At 44.5% G+C, this 16,478-nt stretch overlaps 1 protein-coding gene across 5 annotated transcripts in view; it reads right to left on the reverse strand.

Annotated features, from left to right (window-relative positions):
* The window catches only part of Prkn (parkin RBR E3 ubiquitin protein ligase), a 1,203,648-nt gene that overhangs the window by 526,199 nt on the left and 660,971 nt on the right, over nt 1–16,478 (reverse strand). For all 5 annotated transcript variants that reach the window (XM_042262404.2, XM_042262405.2, XM_076552881.1 and 2 more), the window contains one exon: nt 10,561–10,676. In XM_042262404.2, coding sequence (XP_042118338.1) covers nt 10,561–10,676 — 116 coding nt within the window. The remainder of the gene's footprint in view (nt 1–10,560; nt 10,677–16,478) is intronic.

Genomic DNA, 16,478 nt, shown 5'->3' on the forward strand with positions numbered 1-16,478 from the left:
TGTCTGTGAGTAACACTTGGATTAATGGCCTGTACCTACCTCTGTGTTTCTAAGGGTGACATCTGGTAGAGCCCTCACCAGAAGAAGCCATTTAACTGAGATGTGAAAGGTGTTATGGAATGGGAATTAGTCACTGTTAGCAAAGTTTTTTTTTTTTTTTAGGTTTGGAGCTGAGATGATGAAGACTGCAGCTAGCTGGGGACAGAAAGTCACTCTTCATTGGTGGAGATAAAGCCTCTTGGTCATAATAGGGGATAAAGAAAATCAGCCAGAAGTAGAAAGATCACAAAATTTCCCTTCCTTCCCTCCCAGGAAGGCAGCTCCCTTCTCCTACTCAAGCTCCCGTACAAAGAATCGTAATTTGCTCCCACCAGGGACTCCCAACAATGAACACAGTGAACAATGCGGAAACGTGTGTCCTGTGTTCTAACGCAGATCACGACCACCCACATCGGGACTACCCCAACCCCCAGTGGTTATCTGACACCACTGAGAGCAACCTGGATTAGCGAAGAGAGACACGTTTGATTTATAGAGACGTAGGAGATATTATTGATTTCGGAGTGAATGCAGCAACATTTCAAGCTGAAGGAAGAAGAAAGTCATGAACGCTATCTTTCTCTGGTTGCCATAACTCTCATTAGCCCCTTCCATTTTCATCTCTTTCCTACAACTACCCTTCCCCCACAAAAGCCAGTGACCTACACCCAGGGGGAGGGGCAAAGCTGAGCAGCCATCACAGAGTAGCACAGTAAGTCATCAGGCAGCTTTGGCTCCAGGGCTTTTTTGTCACTTATTAATTGTTCTGGAACTATTATGATTACCATGACAGTTAAAAGAGGAGATGTAAGGATTGGATTTCTCTGTGTTTCATAGGTGCTTGCTGAACAGGCTGCAGTTCCCCATGGGGTTTAATTTTCAGGTCCCACGTCACATGCTTCTCATGAAGAACCTGTTCACATGCTGTCTCTCTTTTCCCACTGACAGTCTAAGACCCCCCCCCCCCATGCCTTCAGCTCTTCAGCTGATGTGTTGGGAAGCCCACCGCTATGTGCCTAGCTCACTCCCTTGATGCTGTCTTCAGATACGTTCGTAGTGTTAGAGTAGATGAACCGATCAGTTTCCTCATTTAGATAAGAACTCTGTGTTCTGTGTGAGAAATCATAATTATTGTGCATTATTCCATGTTCAGAAACTTTAGTGTTTCAATTCTTATGATCTATGATCCATTCTATATTGGTGTTTCTGTATGATGTGACATAGGAGATTGAAGTTCATTGGTTTTTAATGGGAAGTCATCTAGCTTTCCCAGAACCATCTCTTGGTGATACTACAATCACATGGCCAATGTGTATGTGGATCTGAATGTGTTTATGCAGCTCAATAGTATAATTTTGTACAATTTAATACAGACTAAATATTGGGGATATAAAGAAAAATGCTTGGAAAATATAACTTTATATAGACTAAATATTGAAGTGCTAAAGAAAAATGCTGACAGTGTGAGCAAGCCCTTTAACCATTCTGAGCTCCTCATGGCTGGCTGACGTGGTAGAAAACTCACAGCAGATCTAAAGAAAAAAAGGCTTCTGCAAGCGGGAACTTAACAAAAGATAAAGATATCATTGGCTAGAATACATGTTGGCCAGGTTGAGCGCCACTACCCACTTCCTGCCTAGTCTACCCTCTTTTATGTACCTTATTACTGGTACCTCTCTGAAGCACGTCCAGGTACCATCTAGGCCAGAGATGCTTAGCCCAGAGTCAGAGGCTAGGCAAGAGTCAGCATGGTTGTTTAGGATATGTCAAATAAGGGAAGCTCCCAAGTTCATCTGTGGATTTATTAATCCACTTTGAGGTCCTTGATCTCTACCCCATGGGACCCCTGATATCCACCTTCATGGTGGGAGTTCAGGGCCTGTGGTGAGAACTTTTATGGTGGGTACCATGTGATGATTTATCTAGTCAACTTGGTCGAACTGTGAGGCCCTCTAGGGGATGAGCGAAGCACACCTCTGGCTGTGTCTGTGGAGGCATTTTCAGAGAGCATTAACAGGGGATGAAGACCTGCCCTGGATGTATGTGGGCAGCACTGTGGTTGATGTCAGCTACCCTGGGGAACAGAAGAGGAGGAAGGAAGCCTGCTAACAAGGCATCTGACTCTTTGATTCCATTGTGTCAGCTTTCCTCTGAAGCAAGATGGATTCCAATCTTGGGGACTATGAGCCAAGCAAACCCTCCCCCTTTGAGCTCCTTCAAGTATTAGTCACAGTAACGAAGCCTGACTAACACACCCAGCTTCCTCTTCTACCATCTGCCAGGGCCTCCCATGACTCCTCGGAAGGCCCCCACCACCCTGCATAGGGGATAGCAACACATTCCTACACACTCATCAGCAAAGAGTCTCTTCTACAGCAGGAGCATGCCCATTGTGTCTCTTGAAGGCAGGGACTGTGCTCAGAGAAGCCCTAGGCCAGAATGGGCTTCCACGCCTGAATCGCAGCTGGTTTGTTGGCAGCAGCTCCATGACCACTTTACCTCCATCCAGCTCACATCTAAGACTTTGGTCCAGCTCCAGCCTCCAGTCCTCTTCCTTCCCAACAAGTCATGATGTCAGGTTCTTGAGGCAATGAATGTATTCCCGAGGCCATATACTATGATGCCCAAGGACATAGATTTCCATGTCAGAATTATGGTCGAGTCTAATATTGATCCTCCCTCATCCACCATATAAAATAGATGTGACTTTCAGGAAGAAATATCTTTGTACCTTATTTTCCCTCCTCTTTAAAATATGTATAATATTCATCTCTGACAGGTGGTAAGATTTGTGTGGATACAGAATGTCCACAGGTGCCAGCAGCAATAGAACATGTTAAAAATTGTTGGGCCTACACTTGCCTTGTGCAATGCATATTTACGATGGCAGATTATCCTGGCATACATATAGGTATGGGCTGAGCAGATAGGAAAACAGTCGGTTGTAGTCTAGAAAGACACAGGGTACATTTCCGTCAGGCTCAGGAGAGGACTCTGATGTGGGGTCTGTACTGCTGTCACCAGGGTGACAGCTTGACCTTGGGGGTCTCGGGCTGGTCCTGTCCATAGTAGTGAGTGAGCAGAGACTATGTTGATGGCTCTGGTTAAGCAGGTAGTGCCATGCTCTCAGGAAACAGGTAAACCGGTGCAGTCGGCCTGATCACATACAATGTATTTCTCTCGGATGCTCTCTTGGCAAAGCAAAAGAACCAGGGGGAAGATTCTGACACTCAAAGGGGAGTTTGGTTTCCTTTTGTGTAGCCATGCAGTGGTGGGAATGAATTTTGAGAGAGGTGACCTCTCTTTGCCATGCTTAGTAGCCCAGTTCTACCTCACCCGCCCCGCCCCTAGAGCCCCGTTATCTGTTCTCCCGGCTCGGCCAGCCAGGCAATGCCTCCATCTCGGCTCAGCCCGGCCAGCCAGGCAATGCCTCCATCTCAGCTCAGCCCGGCCAGCTAGGCAATGCCTCCATCTCGGCTCAGCCCGGCCAGCTAGGCAATGCCTCCATCTCGGCTCAAAGGACTTGAAATGTTTCTGGGGCCGCCGATGGACTTTTTAGATATTGAACAAGTAGACATATGAACTTTTTGAAGCCTTTGATGGAAAAAGAAGGGTTAAAGAAGGCAGACGCCCACCTATGATCCCTTTATCCATAGTGGTGCTCTCAGAGGAAGCTTGTTCTATGTGCAGAATTCTACATTTAATGTGCGGGTCTAATGAATCTCACGGTAGTGCAATGGACCTTGGTGCTGTAAAAAAATCTGTTTGGAGCTAGAAACCCTGGAAAGCCCACTGCTAGCACACGTAAGATGTGGGATTTCAGCCATGTTTTCTTCCGCTCAGAATCTGTCAAATTAACAAGGGACAGAATTAACCATAGCTTCAAAAAATGACCTTGCACTCCAGCAACCATTTCCTACTTTGTTGCAAATAGCTCTGCAAACTGTGGTGGCTACAGAGAACAAGTTTGCAGATGTCTAATTCTAAATGTCATGTGATTGATAGTCAGGTATGGGATCTTTATACTATCTGAATCCCGCTAGTCACTAAGTATTCCCCAACAGGTTAAAATTTCTGTCTGAAGGTATGAAGCTTCTTCCTGTCAACCTAGCTTATAACTGATTGCTAATTAACAGGATAAATTGCAATCAGATCATTGCACAGAGAATATAGTATTTCCTTTTTAAGTGGAAAACAGCCATTTAAAGACTGCATGGACATTTCATTCTGTTGAAAATGGACGTTAAGACTAAACTGTGACTGCTAACAAAGTCAAAGCAAGGGCTCCTTGGATGCTTCCAGAAGGTAGCTGCTTTTTCCTTAACATCCATCAATGAAAAAGGAACTGCTTAAAATCCAGACGGTTACAACATGCAAGGTTGACCTTAATGGATACAAAATTGGTCTGGGAGGATTTGCAATATTCCTCTCCTTTTGCTAGTGGAGCTGCTGTGCACCTGCAGGGACAGTTAAATGGGAAGGTAAGGCCTCTGAATTTCATGCACAAGCACCTCCGACATCCCCAGGAAGCCCCGAGGATGCTGCACCTCCCATCTGAGACCTACAGGGTTCACAACAGGAGAACAGAAGGTCACTGACTGGCATTAAAACTGACATGGTTCACATTTCAAAGTATCAATGTAGATAAAATATTTCTTCTGTGTTTTCATAAGGAATTGACCCCAAACAATATGGCTTAGTAATCTGTCTCTGATGGCTCAGACTTAAAAATTGGACTTTTCTTTACCCCTACCAGCTCCTAAATACTCCACTTCGGTCTCTCGTTTATTTATTGTTTTATTTAATGGACATTTGGAAAATTCCTACGTAAAGAAGAGACTGTTTCTTGTTTGTTTTGTTTTGTTTTGTTTTGTTTTTTTAGAACATTAAAAGCTAGCAAGAAAGCTTAGCTGGTAAACTATTGCCTTGAAAGCATGAGCACCTGAGTTCAAAGCCCAGAACCCACATAAATGGCTTGTGATGGATCCATGGCTGGAGAGATGATTCAGTAGTTAAGAGCACTTGCTGCTCTTCCAGAGCCCCCGGTTCGATTCCCAGAGCCCACAGAGTGGTTCACAACCATCTGTAACTTCAACTTCAAGGGATCTGATACCTTTTTCTAGACTCCATGGGCACCAGGCACACAAGTGATACATAGACGTACATGCAGCAAGACACCCATACACATAAAATAAAAATGAATAGTAATTTAAAAGAAAAAACTTGCAAGCTTATAGTCCCAGCACTAGATAAGTGGGGGCACAGGCGATACAGGTTCTCCGGGGCTTCCTGGCCAGCTAGCTCAGTCTACTCGGCAAGCCCCAGGGTAGTCGGAAACAGCCGTGTGTGTGTGTGTGTGTGTGTGTGTGTGTGTGTGTGTGTGTGTGTGTGTGTGTGTGTGTATTTGTCAATGGTGGCTGGTGCCTGAGGAACTACCCCCAAGGCTGTCCTCTGGCTCCCATGCACAGGTAAATACATATGCAGAGGGTATCAGTGCATACACAGACACACAAACATTCCATACAAAAAGAATGTGGTGTTTATTGTGCTGGGCGGAACATTTACTTGAATCCAAGTCAGCAGATGTTAAACCCGTTTGAGGCAAAGGCCAGTGCTGACCACTGCAGGGAGGATAAGCATGTTTGTACATAAGACAAGTCTGGACCTTGCTCTGGAGCAAGCTGCAGTTTTACGGAGCCCACACACCCAAAGGCAGCTCTGCTCTCTCCAGCTCTGACTACTCATAAAGGCAAGAACCCCTGGGCTATATCTGGCTTACTCCTGCCTCTGATTCCAACTTCACTACTTTTTTTCCTTCTACATGCAAATCCACCTTTTAGCCCTCCCAGGAGACATGTCTTTCACTCACAGCATAAACCTGGCCCCCCTGAGTGAGAATGAGGAGAGGTCAGAGTGAAATCAATGCAAACCACATGGACTTCAGTTGGTTAGATGGCTGGCTGAAACCTTTTCGTCATTACTAAAGGTAAAACTTTAAATACCTTATCCTCAAATTCTCTTCTATTAAAATGGGAACCCAAATGACTTTCAAGGACTGAAACTGAGAAACCCATGGTCATTAAGTGCTACATGTCAGTCTTGGGAGAAGTTGGGTGACTGAGAATGTCTTTCTGAAGAGAACAGGCTATAGAAGCTTCCTGTCAAGACTGTGTTAGAGTAGGATATGCCATACTTTTTCAGGAAAGAATTACAGATGTGCTAGCATTTGGGGCTGGAGAGATGCTTGGTGTGGCTGAGCACGTAATGCTCTTGCAGGGGACCAGAGTTCAATCTCCAGCACTCACAGCAGGTGGTGCACACCTACCAGGAACTCCAGCACCGAGAGATCTATCGCCCTCTTCTGACTTCTGGAGGCACTGCACACAGATGCACATAACTATGCATAGCTATGCCTGCACCCACATAAGAGAAACAAATACTTAAACAAACAAAAGAGAAGTAATGGGATCTATTCTCATGAGGTGTGGCACTCAATGTGAAAGAACCTGACTTAAGCTGGATGAGGCATCTTTGAGGGCCTCCTCTTTTATCTACTGCTCTATAGCACTCACCTAATGGTTGTGAGATGGATGTGTTATTCTCCATCCATGAAATCATGTCATTTGCTTCTCATTTTGCTTCCACTCAAGCTAACATGAACACAACAAAAACACTTCTTCCCACATGTTCCTGAAGGTGCATTGGCCCTGGCTTCATTCATTACATGGCAACAGGCATACTACTAGAGACTCAAAGAAGAACCACGTAGCTCCATAATTACAAATAAGGCTGTGAGGTGCAAAAACTCTCATCAGATTTTCATTGCAGAAACAGAGTACTTTGCTGAAATAAGACACATGAAACAACACAGTGGTCTTATGTGAGTGGACTTGGCCTGAGATCCTGGATAAAATCTTAGATACCACTTTACCATGGAATATTAAGGAAGGATTACATTGGTTAAGGCTTCTATATAGCACTTCTATAGAGTGAACAAAGGCTTTCATTTTGACTCACAAAGTATTGCAAAGTACTGTTTAACCAAAAGAAACCACGAGAAGAAAAGCTGAAGAAGATGTAAGGGATGGATTCAGGGGGAATGCCATGAAGATCCCTGTGTGAGGGAAAGAATGTTACCCGAATGCTGCCAAATGACGGTTAAATCCCTGTCACAAGGAACAAGTGCAAATGGGCTTTGAGATAAATCTCTGCTAATCTCCAGGCCTGAGTAAATCTTCTCAGTATGCAATCCATGGTCGCTTTGCTTCAGTAAGTGAGTGGATTTTAAGATGGATTTGAAGGCAAGAAAAGTATGGAACTATTTATTATCAAATGATAATGACACCAAGACAGCAAGTCCTAGTTGTAGAAGTCTCAAGGTAGTGCCACTGCTTGGATTTAATGTCGTGCCATGAACTGGTTTTTCCAGCCTGTTTCTGGCAGGTTAAATTTTGGCTGTGTAAATATGGCTGCCTTTCACTTTGTCTTCAACAATGAAAATGCAGCAAGGATGAGTAGAAGGGGAAGCAGTGTGTACAGGTCAGCTCGCCAATCTCAGCAACACCGGGGAGCAGGGATTTCTTTTCTTCCATACTGCCAAATGTCTAACTAGATGGATGCTATATGACTAACACAAAGATGAAATAACAGCTCTGAAATAGAAGTAGAAAAGGAAACCTGGGTACATCTGTATTTAATTCTGGCTTTTGTTTTTACCTCCCAGAAGATGTAAACATTTTAAGTAAAGTCCACAGGAATCAACCATGATTTAGGGTCAAACACAAACTTAAAAGACAAAACCTCATACTACAGAGACAGACTAGAATGGGGGCTGGTGCCTGAGAAAGGTTCTGTGCAGAGAAAGTTTTGGAGTGTTTCTCATAACAAAAATATGCATGTGTGCAAACAAGATCAGCTTGAGTCCATTTACTATTTAAAAAAAAAACAAGTATTTGTGACAAAGTTACTTCCTTTATCAATGGTCAGGACAAAAGCGAGAACATACTCAGAGAAAGAAAGTGTGCTAGAGAGCCCATCCCCCTCAAACACAGAAAGTCACATTTAAAACAGTGTGATTTAAGAAAACCAGCTTGCAGGTGTGCAGGAAGAATTTAAAACCGTCATCACCAGCCTGCTCCCATCCCACAATCCTGTGCTTAGGTGAAGCATGCAGTCAGTGACTTCATGCTTGAATAGTCCGGCTGCTTCACCTTTGCACCAAGATCGAGTCAATATGATCACCACTACATGTTTAAATGTGATCTTCCCATGAAGATTCATTTATTGGTGTGTGTGTGTGTGTGTGTGTGTGTGTGTGTGTGTGTGTGTGTGTGTGTGTGTATGTGTGTGTGTGTGTGTGTGTGTGTGTGTGTGTGTGTGTGTGCGTGTGTGCGTGTGTGTGTATGTGTGTATGTGTGTGTGTGTGTGTACCCTTGTGCACACACATGTTCATGCACTCCAGGATGAATGAATGAATGTGGAGATCAGAGGACAACTGTGGAGGCTGATTCTCTCCTTTCACTGTGGGTTCCTGGGACTGACATCACCTTGTTAGGCCTTTGTAACAAGTGTCTTTACCTGCTGGGCCACCTCACTTCCCCCAAATAAAATATTATTAAGGGAGTAGGGGTCCAATGGTAACCGAAGTTCAGAATGCGATGCTGGAGTGTCTTCTTTCAAGCTTGGGATGGTCCCATCAAAGCCCTTTTCTTCACCCTTCATTCAAGGTTTCTCTCTGATTACAGAAGAGACTTCCTTCAATCAAGCATCTGGCTCTCTATGCACACACCAGAACTGGACTGAATGGTTGTTTATATCCATTAAATCATGTGGAGTACTAACAGGAAAATTTTATTTTAACAGCGTCATTTTTCCAACACTTATCTCCCCAAGTATCTTGGAGGTGGCTAACTTTGTCCTGAGGACAGTTGTCTGTCATTAATACAAAGGGGATGGGAGGGAAGTACTCACAGTCAGACAGATAAGCTTCTTTCACATTATTTTTATGTATGTGAATATGTGCGCATGCATGAGTGAGTGTGCACATGTATGTGTCATGTGTGTGTAGGGTACTCTCAGTGGCTAGAAAAGGGCGTCAGATCCCCTGGCACTAGAGTTATGCGTGGTTGTGAGCGGCCTGCTGTGAGTGCTGGGAACTGAATCTCATCCTCTGGAAGAGAGGCAAGTACTCTTGATCACTGAGCCGCCTCTCCACACCCTCTTCACTCACATGCTCACTCCATCTTTGTCAATGCTGGTTGGTAGGCTGCACTCAACTCACAGCAAAAGGTTTTAATTTTTTCCTGTGAAAAGCCAAAGGGTGATTTTAATCACTCATTGCTATCAGAGGAGGCGAGCCCCCATTGGTAGAACTGTCCGACTCAGTCCTGAAATACTGGAAGCACTGTTTTGTCCTTTGAAAGTATTTTCCATGTGTGGCCATCCACCTTGGCAAAGGCAGGTGAAGCACGGCAGTTTGTGGGCACTGTTGTGGCATTTCCTGCCAGAGCAGAGACTAAACATAAGAGGCAGCTTGTGGTGGTAGAGACAGGCTTAGTCAACAGCTGTTGCTCAAATACTTAGGCTTCTTTTAGTCAATGTTAGAAGAATGGGAATACCGAGCCAGGAGCATTGACACCAGCTATGAAATCATAAAGTACATTCACATGGCCACCTTGTTCAGTCTCCAAGACCAGGGAGCAGCAACACTGAAATGCCTGTTTCTGCCTAAAGCACAGAACCAGAGGTTTGGGGATTTTACTCAGTAACCCATTTTGGCATTCGATTAAAGCATTCTTCCTAGTCAGGACTGAGTCTCCCCCTCTGCAGTCAGAGCCTCTGAGCTCACCTCTGAGGACACACGCCACCCAGGCTGACTTCTTTATTCTCTGCATCTGCAGTGAGTAGGAATTTCCCTCTCTGCTTACTCTGCAGATCCAGGAGGTTCAGTTTCTCCTTCCTGACCTTGACTCCTAAAGCAGAATTCACCTCCATTTGTGTTCCCCTTCCCTCTAACTGTCTCCATGTCTTTATTTCTTATATTCGCTGGGGTTTGAAATAACTGAGCCCAGAATCAACTGCATGATTTCAGTTTGCATATAGGAATGTCTGAGAAGCCCCAACACAAATGCAGACAAATGTGTAGAATAACTCAAATGTATGGAAGAGATATTTTAAAAATAACATAGCCTGGCAAGAATAAGTGGTTTTCATACATTATTATTCCATTCCTGATGTTAACTTTGTATTTCAAAGCTTACTGATATTAGTGAGTTTATATTTCTGGTTGAACTGAGATTACACTATTTTTACATAATTTTGTCTCACATAGTTTAGGGCTCATATTCGACTACTTGACTAATCCAAATAATTGGTACTGTAAATAATTTTACCAGAGTAACATATGCCCAGATTGGGCGCATCACTGAAATAGATGTGCAGCAGGAGAGGCGTCCAAGGAAAGTCTGCTGGGGGAATGAGGCTGGAAAGCAGGGCACCGAGGCCTGCCCCTGAGAGCCCTACCTGACGTCTGTACAGGCTATGCAGGTAATGCTGCGGCTGTTACTGGTGATCAGGTTCAAAGCGACTGATGTATCCTTGTCAGAGGTTGGGTGCGCTCCACATTTAAAGAAAAATTCCTGGAAGAATGAGGAAAAAAAATAATTACACATATGGATCCTGCCTGGTTATTTATCCCTTTCCAAACTTTTTTTTTGTAGTAAACAATCATTTGGGAGTAAGAGAAGAAATCTACCATTAGGTATGAGTTGGGAATAAATCACCATCAATTTCTGGAAGGAAAGAACATCCCCGTCTGGTGCAGAGAATTGGCCAGCAATATCCTGAGCATCCTGGAGAATCCCAGGCCTTCTCTGCATGGTCACCTTGCAGGTAGCCTTACAAAGGGAGCATGCATGCTGAGCAAAGGATCTGGGGAGCCAGAGGACTCAGGGTCACAAGTACCATGATGGCTAATATTGATCGCCAGTCTGACAAGATCCTATAGCATCACCTAGGAGACACATCCTAAGTATGGCTGGCATCATTCCAAGAGAATGAAAAGGACAGAGCTATCTGAGTGTCCGCACTCATCACTCTCTGCTCTTTGACTGTGCGGACACAATGTGAGCAACTGCCCCAGACTCCTGTAACTACAGTTCCCCCTGGACAAAAATCCTTCCCTCCCAGGTGGCTTTGCCCACCTCTTTTGTCGCAGCAATAAGAAAAGTAACATGGAGGTACACAATACTGATCTTAGGCAGGTACCCCCTGGACAGGAGGGCAGCATGCCCCTTCCCAGCCTAACTCACAGCTCACCCTGGGCCTGACTGCCCAGCCCTAATGCCTGGCAGCTGGATGCTCAAATAAGCATGCTTTTCTGCTTTATTTCCTTTCCTAGCTGTGTCCTCAACACACACACACACACACACACACACACACACACACACACACACACACTCACACTTTTTTAGGATATATTCTCCTTTCTCCTCCAGTGTTCTTCTCACTCAGGTTCTTCTTTCCCAATTCCAGCATTTCCTCTCAGGTCCCTTCTTTCTACCCACACATGGCTGTAGGGCTGGCAGTCACCCTGCTCCTTGTCTCTGGACTTCTATGGGGTCCCAGATTTTCTGCAGTGACAAATCATCTAAACGATGTATTACTGGGGGACAGGAGAAGCCCTGCACCATGCGTTTGTGTGGACGGCATCTTCCCTCTTAGCACTAGACCTGACGTCAATCAACTCGTACGGGATGCTCCAGATATGAAATATGAAGCATTCCTACTTCGTGTCCCAGAATGTCTTTCTTGTACTTCTCATCTCAGCATTGCATCCATAGATGCCTTGTGGGCCATGGATGACATGAATGGCAGAAGTGACTGCTCCTAGTAAAACTTTATTTGCAAGATATGTGCCAAGTTGGATTTTGCCTGGGTCATGGTTTAGCCCCTCTTGGAAATTAGTAAAATGTCTTTATCATTTTTCCATCTTAACAATGCCTGGCATAGGCTGGGCACTGGATGTAGTTTACCCAATGACAAACTGCAGTATTAGTTACTAACTGGAAATCTCAAACATTTGATGCCAGCACTTGAGTTCGTTCTCTCTGGTTTGAAACCCGGGAAGTCCTCACTGGTGTACCACCTGAAGATCTCTAACTCTGAGGTGTCCAAGGATTGCCTGGGGATGGTACCCACCTCCAGTTTCCAGTTTGAGGCCGAGGGTCAAGCTTCTAGTTAACTAGAATTTATCTGACCTAGGGCGACAGTGTAGCAGCGAACCCTTAAATCAGCAATCTTCTATCCATGGGTGTTGAGCACCTCAGTGGATATGCAGGTACGCTCTGGAACCTGGGTTCAAGTTCAGGGTGCCTGCAGAGTCCAGTGTATGAGTTCAGGTCCTGACTGTTTCATCATAAAAACTATATGGCTGACTGCTTTCTTTTTCTGAACACTGGTTACAGTCTTAGTCAGTGTTCTGTTGCTGTGAAGAGACACCATAACCAAGGCAACTCTTATAAAGGGAAGCATTTAATTGGGACTTGCTTATAATTTCAGAAATTTAGTTCATTACCATCATGGCAGGAAACATGACTGATGGCAGTGTGCAGGTAGACAAAGTGCTGGAGAAGTTGAGAGTTCTACATCTTCGTCCACAGGCAGCAGGATGAGAGAGACATTGGGCCTGGCTTGAGCTTTTGAAACTCCAAAATTCACCCTCAATGACACACTTTCTCCAACAAGGCCACAATTTCCTAATACCCATCAAGTAGTGCCACTGCCTAATGACCACACATTTTAATATATGTGCCCCTGGAGGCCACTCCTATTCAGACCACCATAGACACCATTGCTTCCACTGAACTATTTGAAATGCTATACATTCTTCGGGGTCAATTTAAGGATATTGAGAAAAAGATTAAAACAGTAACTGACCACTTAAACAAAAGGTTTGAATGACATGGTTGATCCTGGGAAATAGATTGGGCTGCCTCCCACTCCCTTTTACAGGCATGAGGGAAAAAATCCTTATCTCTAATATAAAGCAATTCCCTCCAAAGAGCTGAGTTGGCAGGAACATTGAGGATGTTTTTCATATATAGATACATGGAAAGTATTTATATTTTTTCTTAGCTTGCAAAGGCTACTAGTAGACACTTAGATAACAAATCACAAAATTGTTCTAACCACTATAAGAAACTCAACCATATAAAAGCCAAAAACCTTATTATTGGGGGTGGATGTTTATAGACAATGCTATACATTTAAAGATTTAGAAAGTTCTGTTAATTCAAATGGTATTATAAGACTAACTTACAAAATTCCAACTCTGCATATTAAATATAATTCCAGCATGTTCTCTCCCAATGTTCATAAATGGTTTTTCTACAGTGTAACTGGCAAGAACTGGGAAGGATCCAAGGTTTTGTCTAGCTTGCAAGCTGTCTACTTCATCTGCCACTCCATCATGGATGCTGGCAGAAGACAATAGACTCATGGACAGGGCGTTGTGCCCTAGTAAATGCAGGGAGAAGTGGGTGGACTCAGCTGAGTGCCACACTGTGTGAGTGGTGGCAGGCAGCTGGTGACTCTGAGCTTAGGGAACTTGAGTCTTTATGAGGAGCTGTGAGCAAGTCTTCCTTTTCTCCTGAAGGGGGGCACTGTCTTTATTATACAGGATAATTAGCAAATCTGCCTTTTGCTCTGGAGGGAGACATTAGCTTCCTCTTCCAAGGTCATTAGCTTTTCCCTGCAAAGATGGTCCAAGACAAAGGGTAGTTAATGGCTCTCTCTTGAGATAAACAGAAGGAAGAGGCCAGCAACTGTCCCCCAGCAGTGCGAATGTCCTTCCTTACAGGCTAATTAGCCGGTGATCTGCTTGTTCCCTCTTCTCTGCAATCAGTGGGCAAAAGCTTTCCAGTCTACATTTAAAATCACACAAACAAACAAAAACAGTAAGGCAAAATATCAATGAAGTCAGAAGAGGTGTTTTCCAGAATACCGCCTTGGGTATCTCTGAGAACTTACTGGCAGAGTGGAATCTCACAGCAGCCTGGTTCCGTGGAAACAACTGTGGGAAAATTCTTCCCTCATCTCACAAACGCAGCCTTACAAATAAATGAGGAGTGGTGCTAATAAACTAAATGAATTCTTGCACCTAATGGCTCTTCCACTGAGATCTACATGCACACTTCTGGGAAGTCTTTATTAACCAAGAAGCTAAAATCTATGACAATAATTGGTTAGTTTTATCTAGTTTCCAAATGATAGCCAAACTATTAAAAATAAATAAATAAATAAAGGTAAACCTGAGAAAAACAAGACCTTGAAAACAATACTTGGATTTATACTATGATTCTGTTAAATGCGTCACCACTGTGCTCTGCCTTAGCACCATGTAGCAAAAGTTCCCAATACCACAAAACTGCATTCCTCTGGTCCTTGCATACATACTTACACACTGACCTTTCCCAGTGGGAGGCTGCAGCCTTCCATTCTCACTGAGTTCTGGTGTTCACCTGACTTCCTCTTCCAGATGGAGGAGATACCTGGTCCTCTACCTGGTTCACACCCATAACGGTTAGGCTCCACTCATGAGGGAAAGTCTGGGCCTCTGCCACTCAGGTGTCGTCCACTGGGTCCCTGGCGGGCACCTCCTCTGTTCACTCCCTAGTTACACTATCATTTCTCCTGAGCAAGGTCTTTCATGAACCAAAGGAAACTGCAGCCACCAAATACAAAGGAACGTGCTAACCAGCCGAAGTAGAGGAGTAGGAACCCAGCTGTGTCAGAACTCACAGGATCTGCAGCTAATCCATCAACCCAAGGACTATTTGAAGGGTCCTCAATTACTGTAAAAATAACCAATAAATGGCTCTAAAGCCTTCCTTCCCCAGCCTATTCAAACCTGAGGAATGTATGAGCAGGGCCTGTCTCCTCATTCCTCCATGAGCCTTCTAATAGTTTTTATTGACCATCCTAAGGTTACGATTTTATATATATTGTTTACCAATCATGTTTCCACATAAAATGCCATCTATCTTTACAAAAGCTAGATTCCATCTCCTTCCAACTCCATTTTAATGAAATCCACAAAAGCAAAACCCACTTTTCTCTGAGTAAAATAGTAGGGGCCCCCATTTTTCCCAGGGAAGGTTGAAACAATTGCATGGTTTGTGCCTAACCTGCATCCGGGTGGCCGCTGCATGACTCACACTCCTGCTAAGGAAGCAGGGCCCCCTGCTGGCAGCTCCCGGGAAGGGATTCAGTGCTAAGGGACAGCATTAATGGTGTGTGTACGGAGGCGCAGAAACACTGGAGGTAGAAAAGAAGCCACCCTGGGCTTAGCCTCACTATGGGCAGCTGCCACCTAGTCCTGGAGGACAGATAAGAACGTGGCCGGCTCATCATAGCTCTGCATCGGACTGTTTGGCTCGACCTGGGACAGTGAATGGGGGGGAGGGGAGCTAGGAAGTAGCTGTGGGAAATAATCCCACATGTAAGGAGAACTGTCCCTCCACTCCAGCTTCTGCCTTCTCTATGCTTCTTGTCACCTGCCTGAACAAAGTAGGGGTCATGACAGCGCCATCTACGAGGGCCAGACCAAGACGCAGGGAAGAAGGAAGGGTGTGGGGGAGCTGATAACACACAGAGGTGACCAACAGACCATTCAGGAGGAAGTCACTCTGTGAGGTGGAAGACCCCCAACTTTTGTTCCTTGTCAATGATGACTTTCTGATCAGCTACCATTAGAGAAGAAAAAAATGCATATATATGTTGTTGCCTTGTAACACATGTTATAAGCTTGTGAGTGTTGGGGGGCACAAAGGTCATTGTGCTCACAGATCACTAGGAAAGCCAGAAATGTTAAATGCAAAGGGATCTTTTCTCATTGGAGGGGATAAAATACCCATTTTCCTGCCTAGAAGGCTGAGAGTAGATTTTGTTAATGACCTGGTGACCTTATTGCTATCTGTGGAGGCAGACCTCACCCAAATTCCCCAGAATGATTATCTAAGACTCTTCCATCCCTAGATGGTCACCCATCCTTAGGGGAGATGTCACATGTACTTGATGGCCTGCTGACCTCTGTGCTCTCAGTCAGAGGCCACATTGGATTCTAGCCCTTTTAGGTCACACATACTGTGTAAAGGAGTCTCTATCTAGTCACACCTTAAGCTTTATTGTGTACGTGGAATTGGACTGATTGGACTGATTGTTGCCTGGAAACCTTTACCAAATTGTGCTGTGTTTTACATATGCCGACAATGAATCGCCAGGCATTAGACTCCCTGAGGTCTGATCCAGGTTGATGAAGTCACTCTTCACCAGTTTTCATTCTCACCTCTTCTTGAGGTTTGTTTCCCTGGTTGACACCTGCAGGGATGCCCTCCTGTGAGTATTTATTTAGTGTAGCATATTGAGTAAAAACTGGACTA

The sequence above is a fragment of the Peromyscus maniculatus genome, chromosome 16 (genome assembly GCF_049852395.1).
Source record: "Peromyscus maniculatus bairdii isolate BWxNUB_F1_BW_parent chromosome 16, HU_Pman_BW_mat_3.1, whole genome shotgun sequence".
Taxonomy (NCBI): domain Eukaryota; kingdom Metazoa; phylum Chordata; class Mammalia; order Rodentia; family Cricetidae; genus Peromyscus; species Peromyscus maniculatus.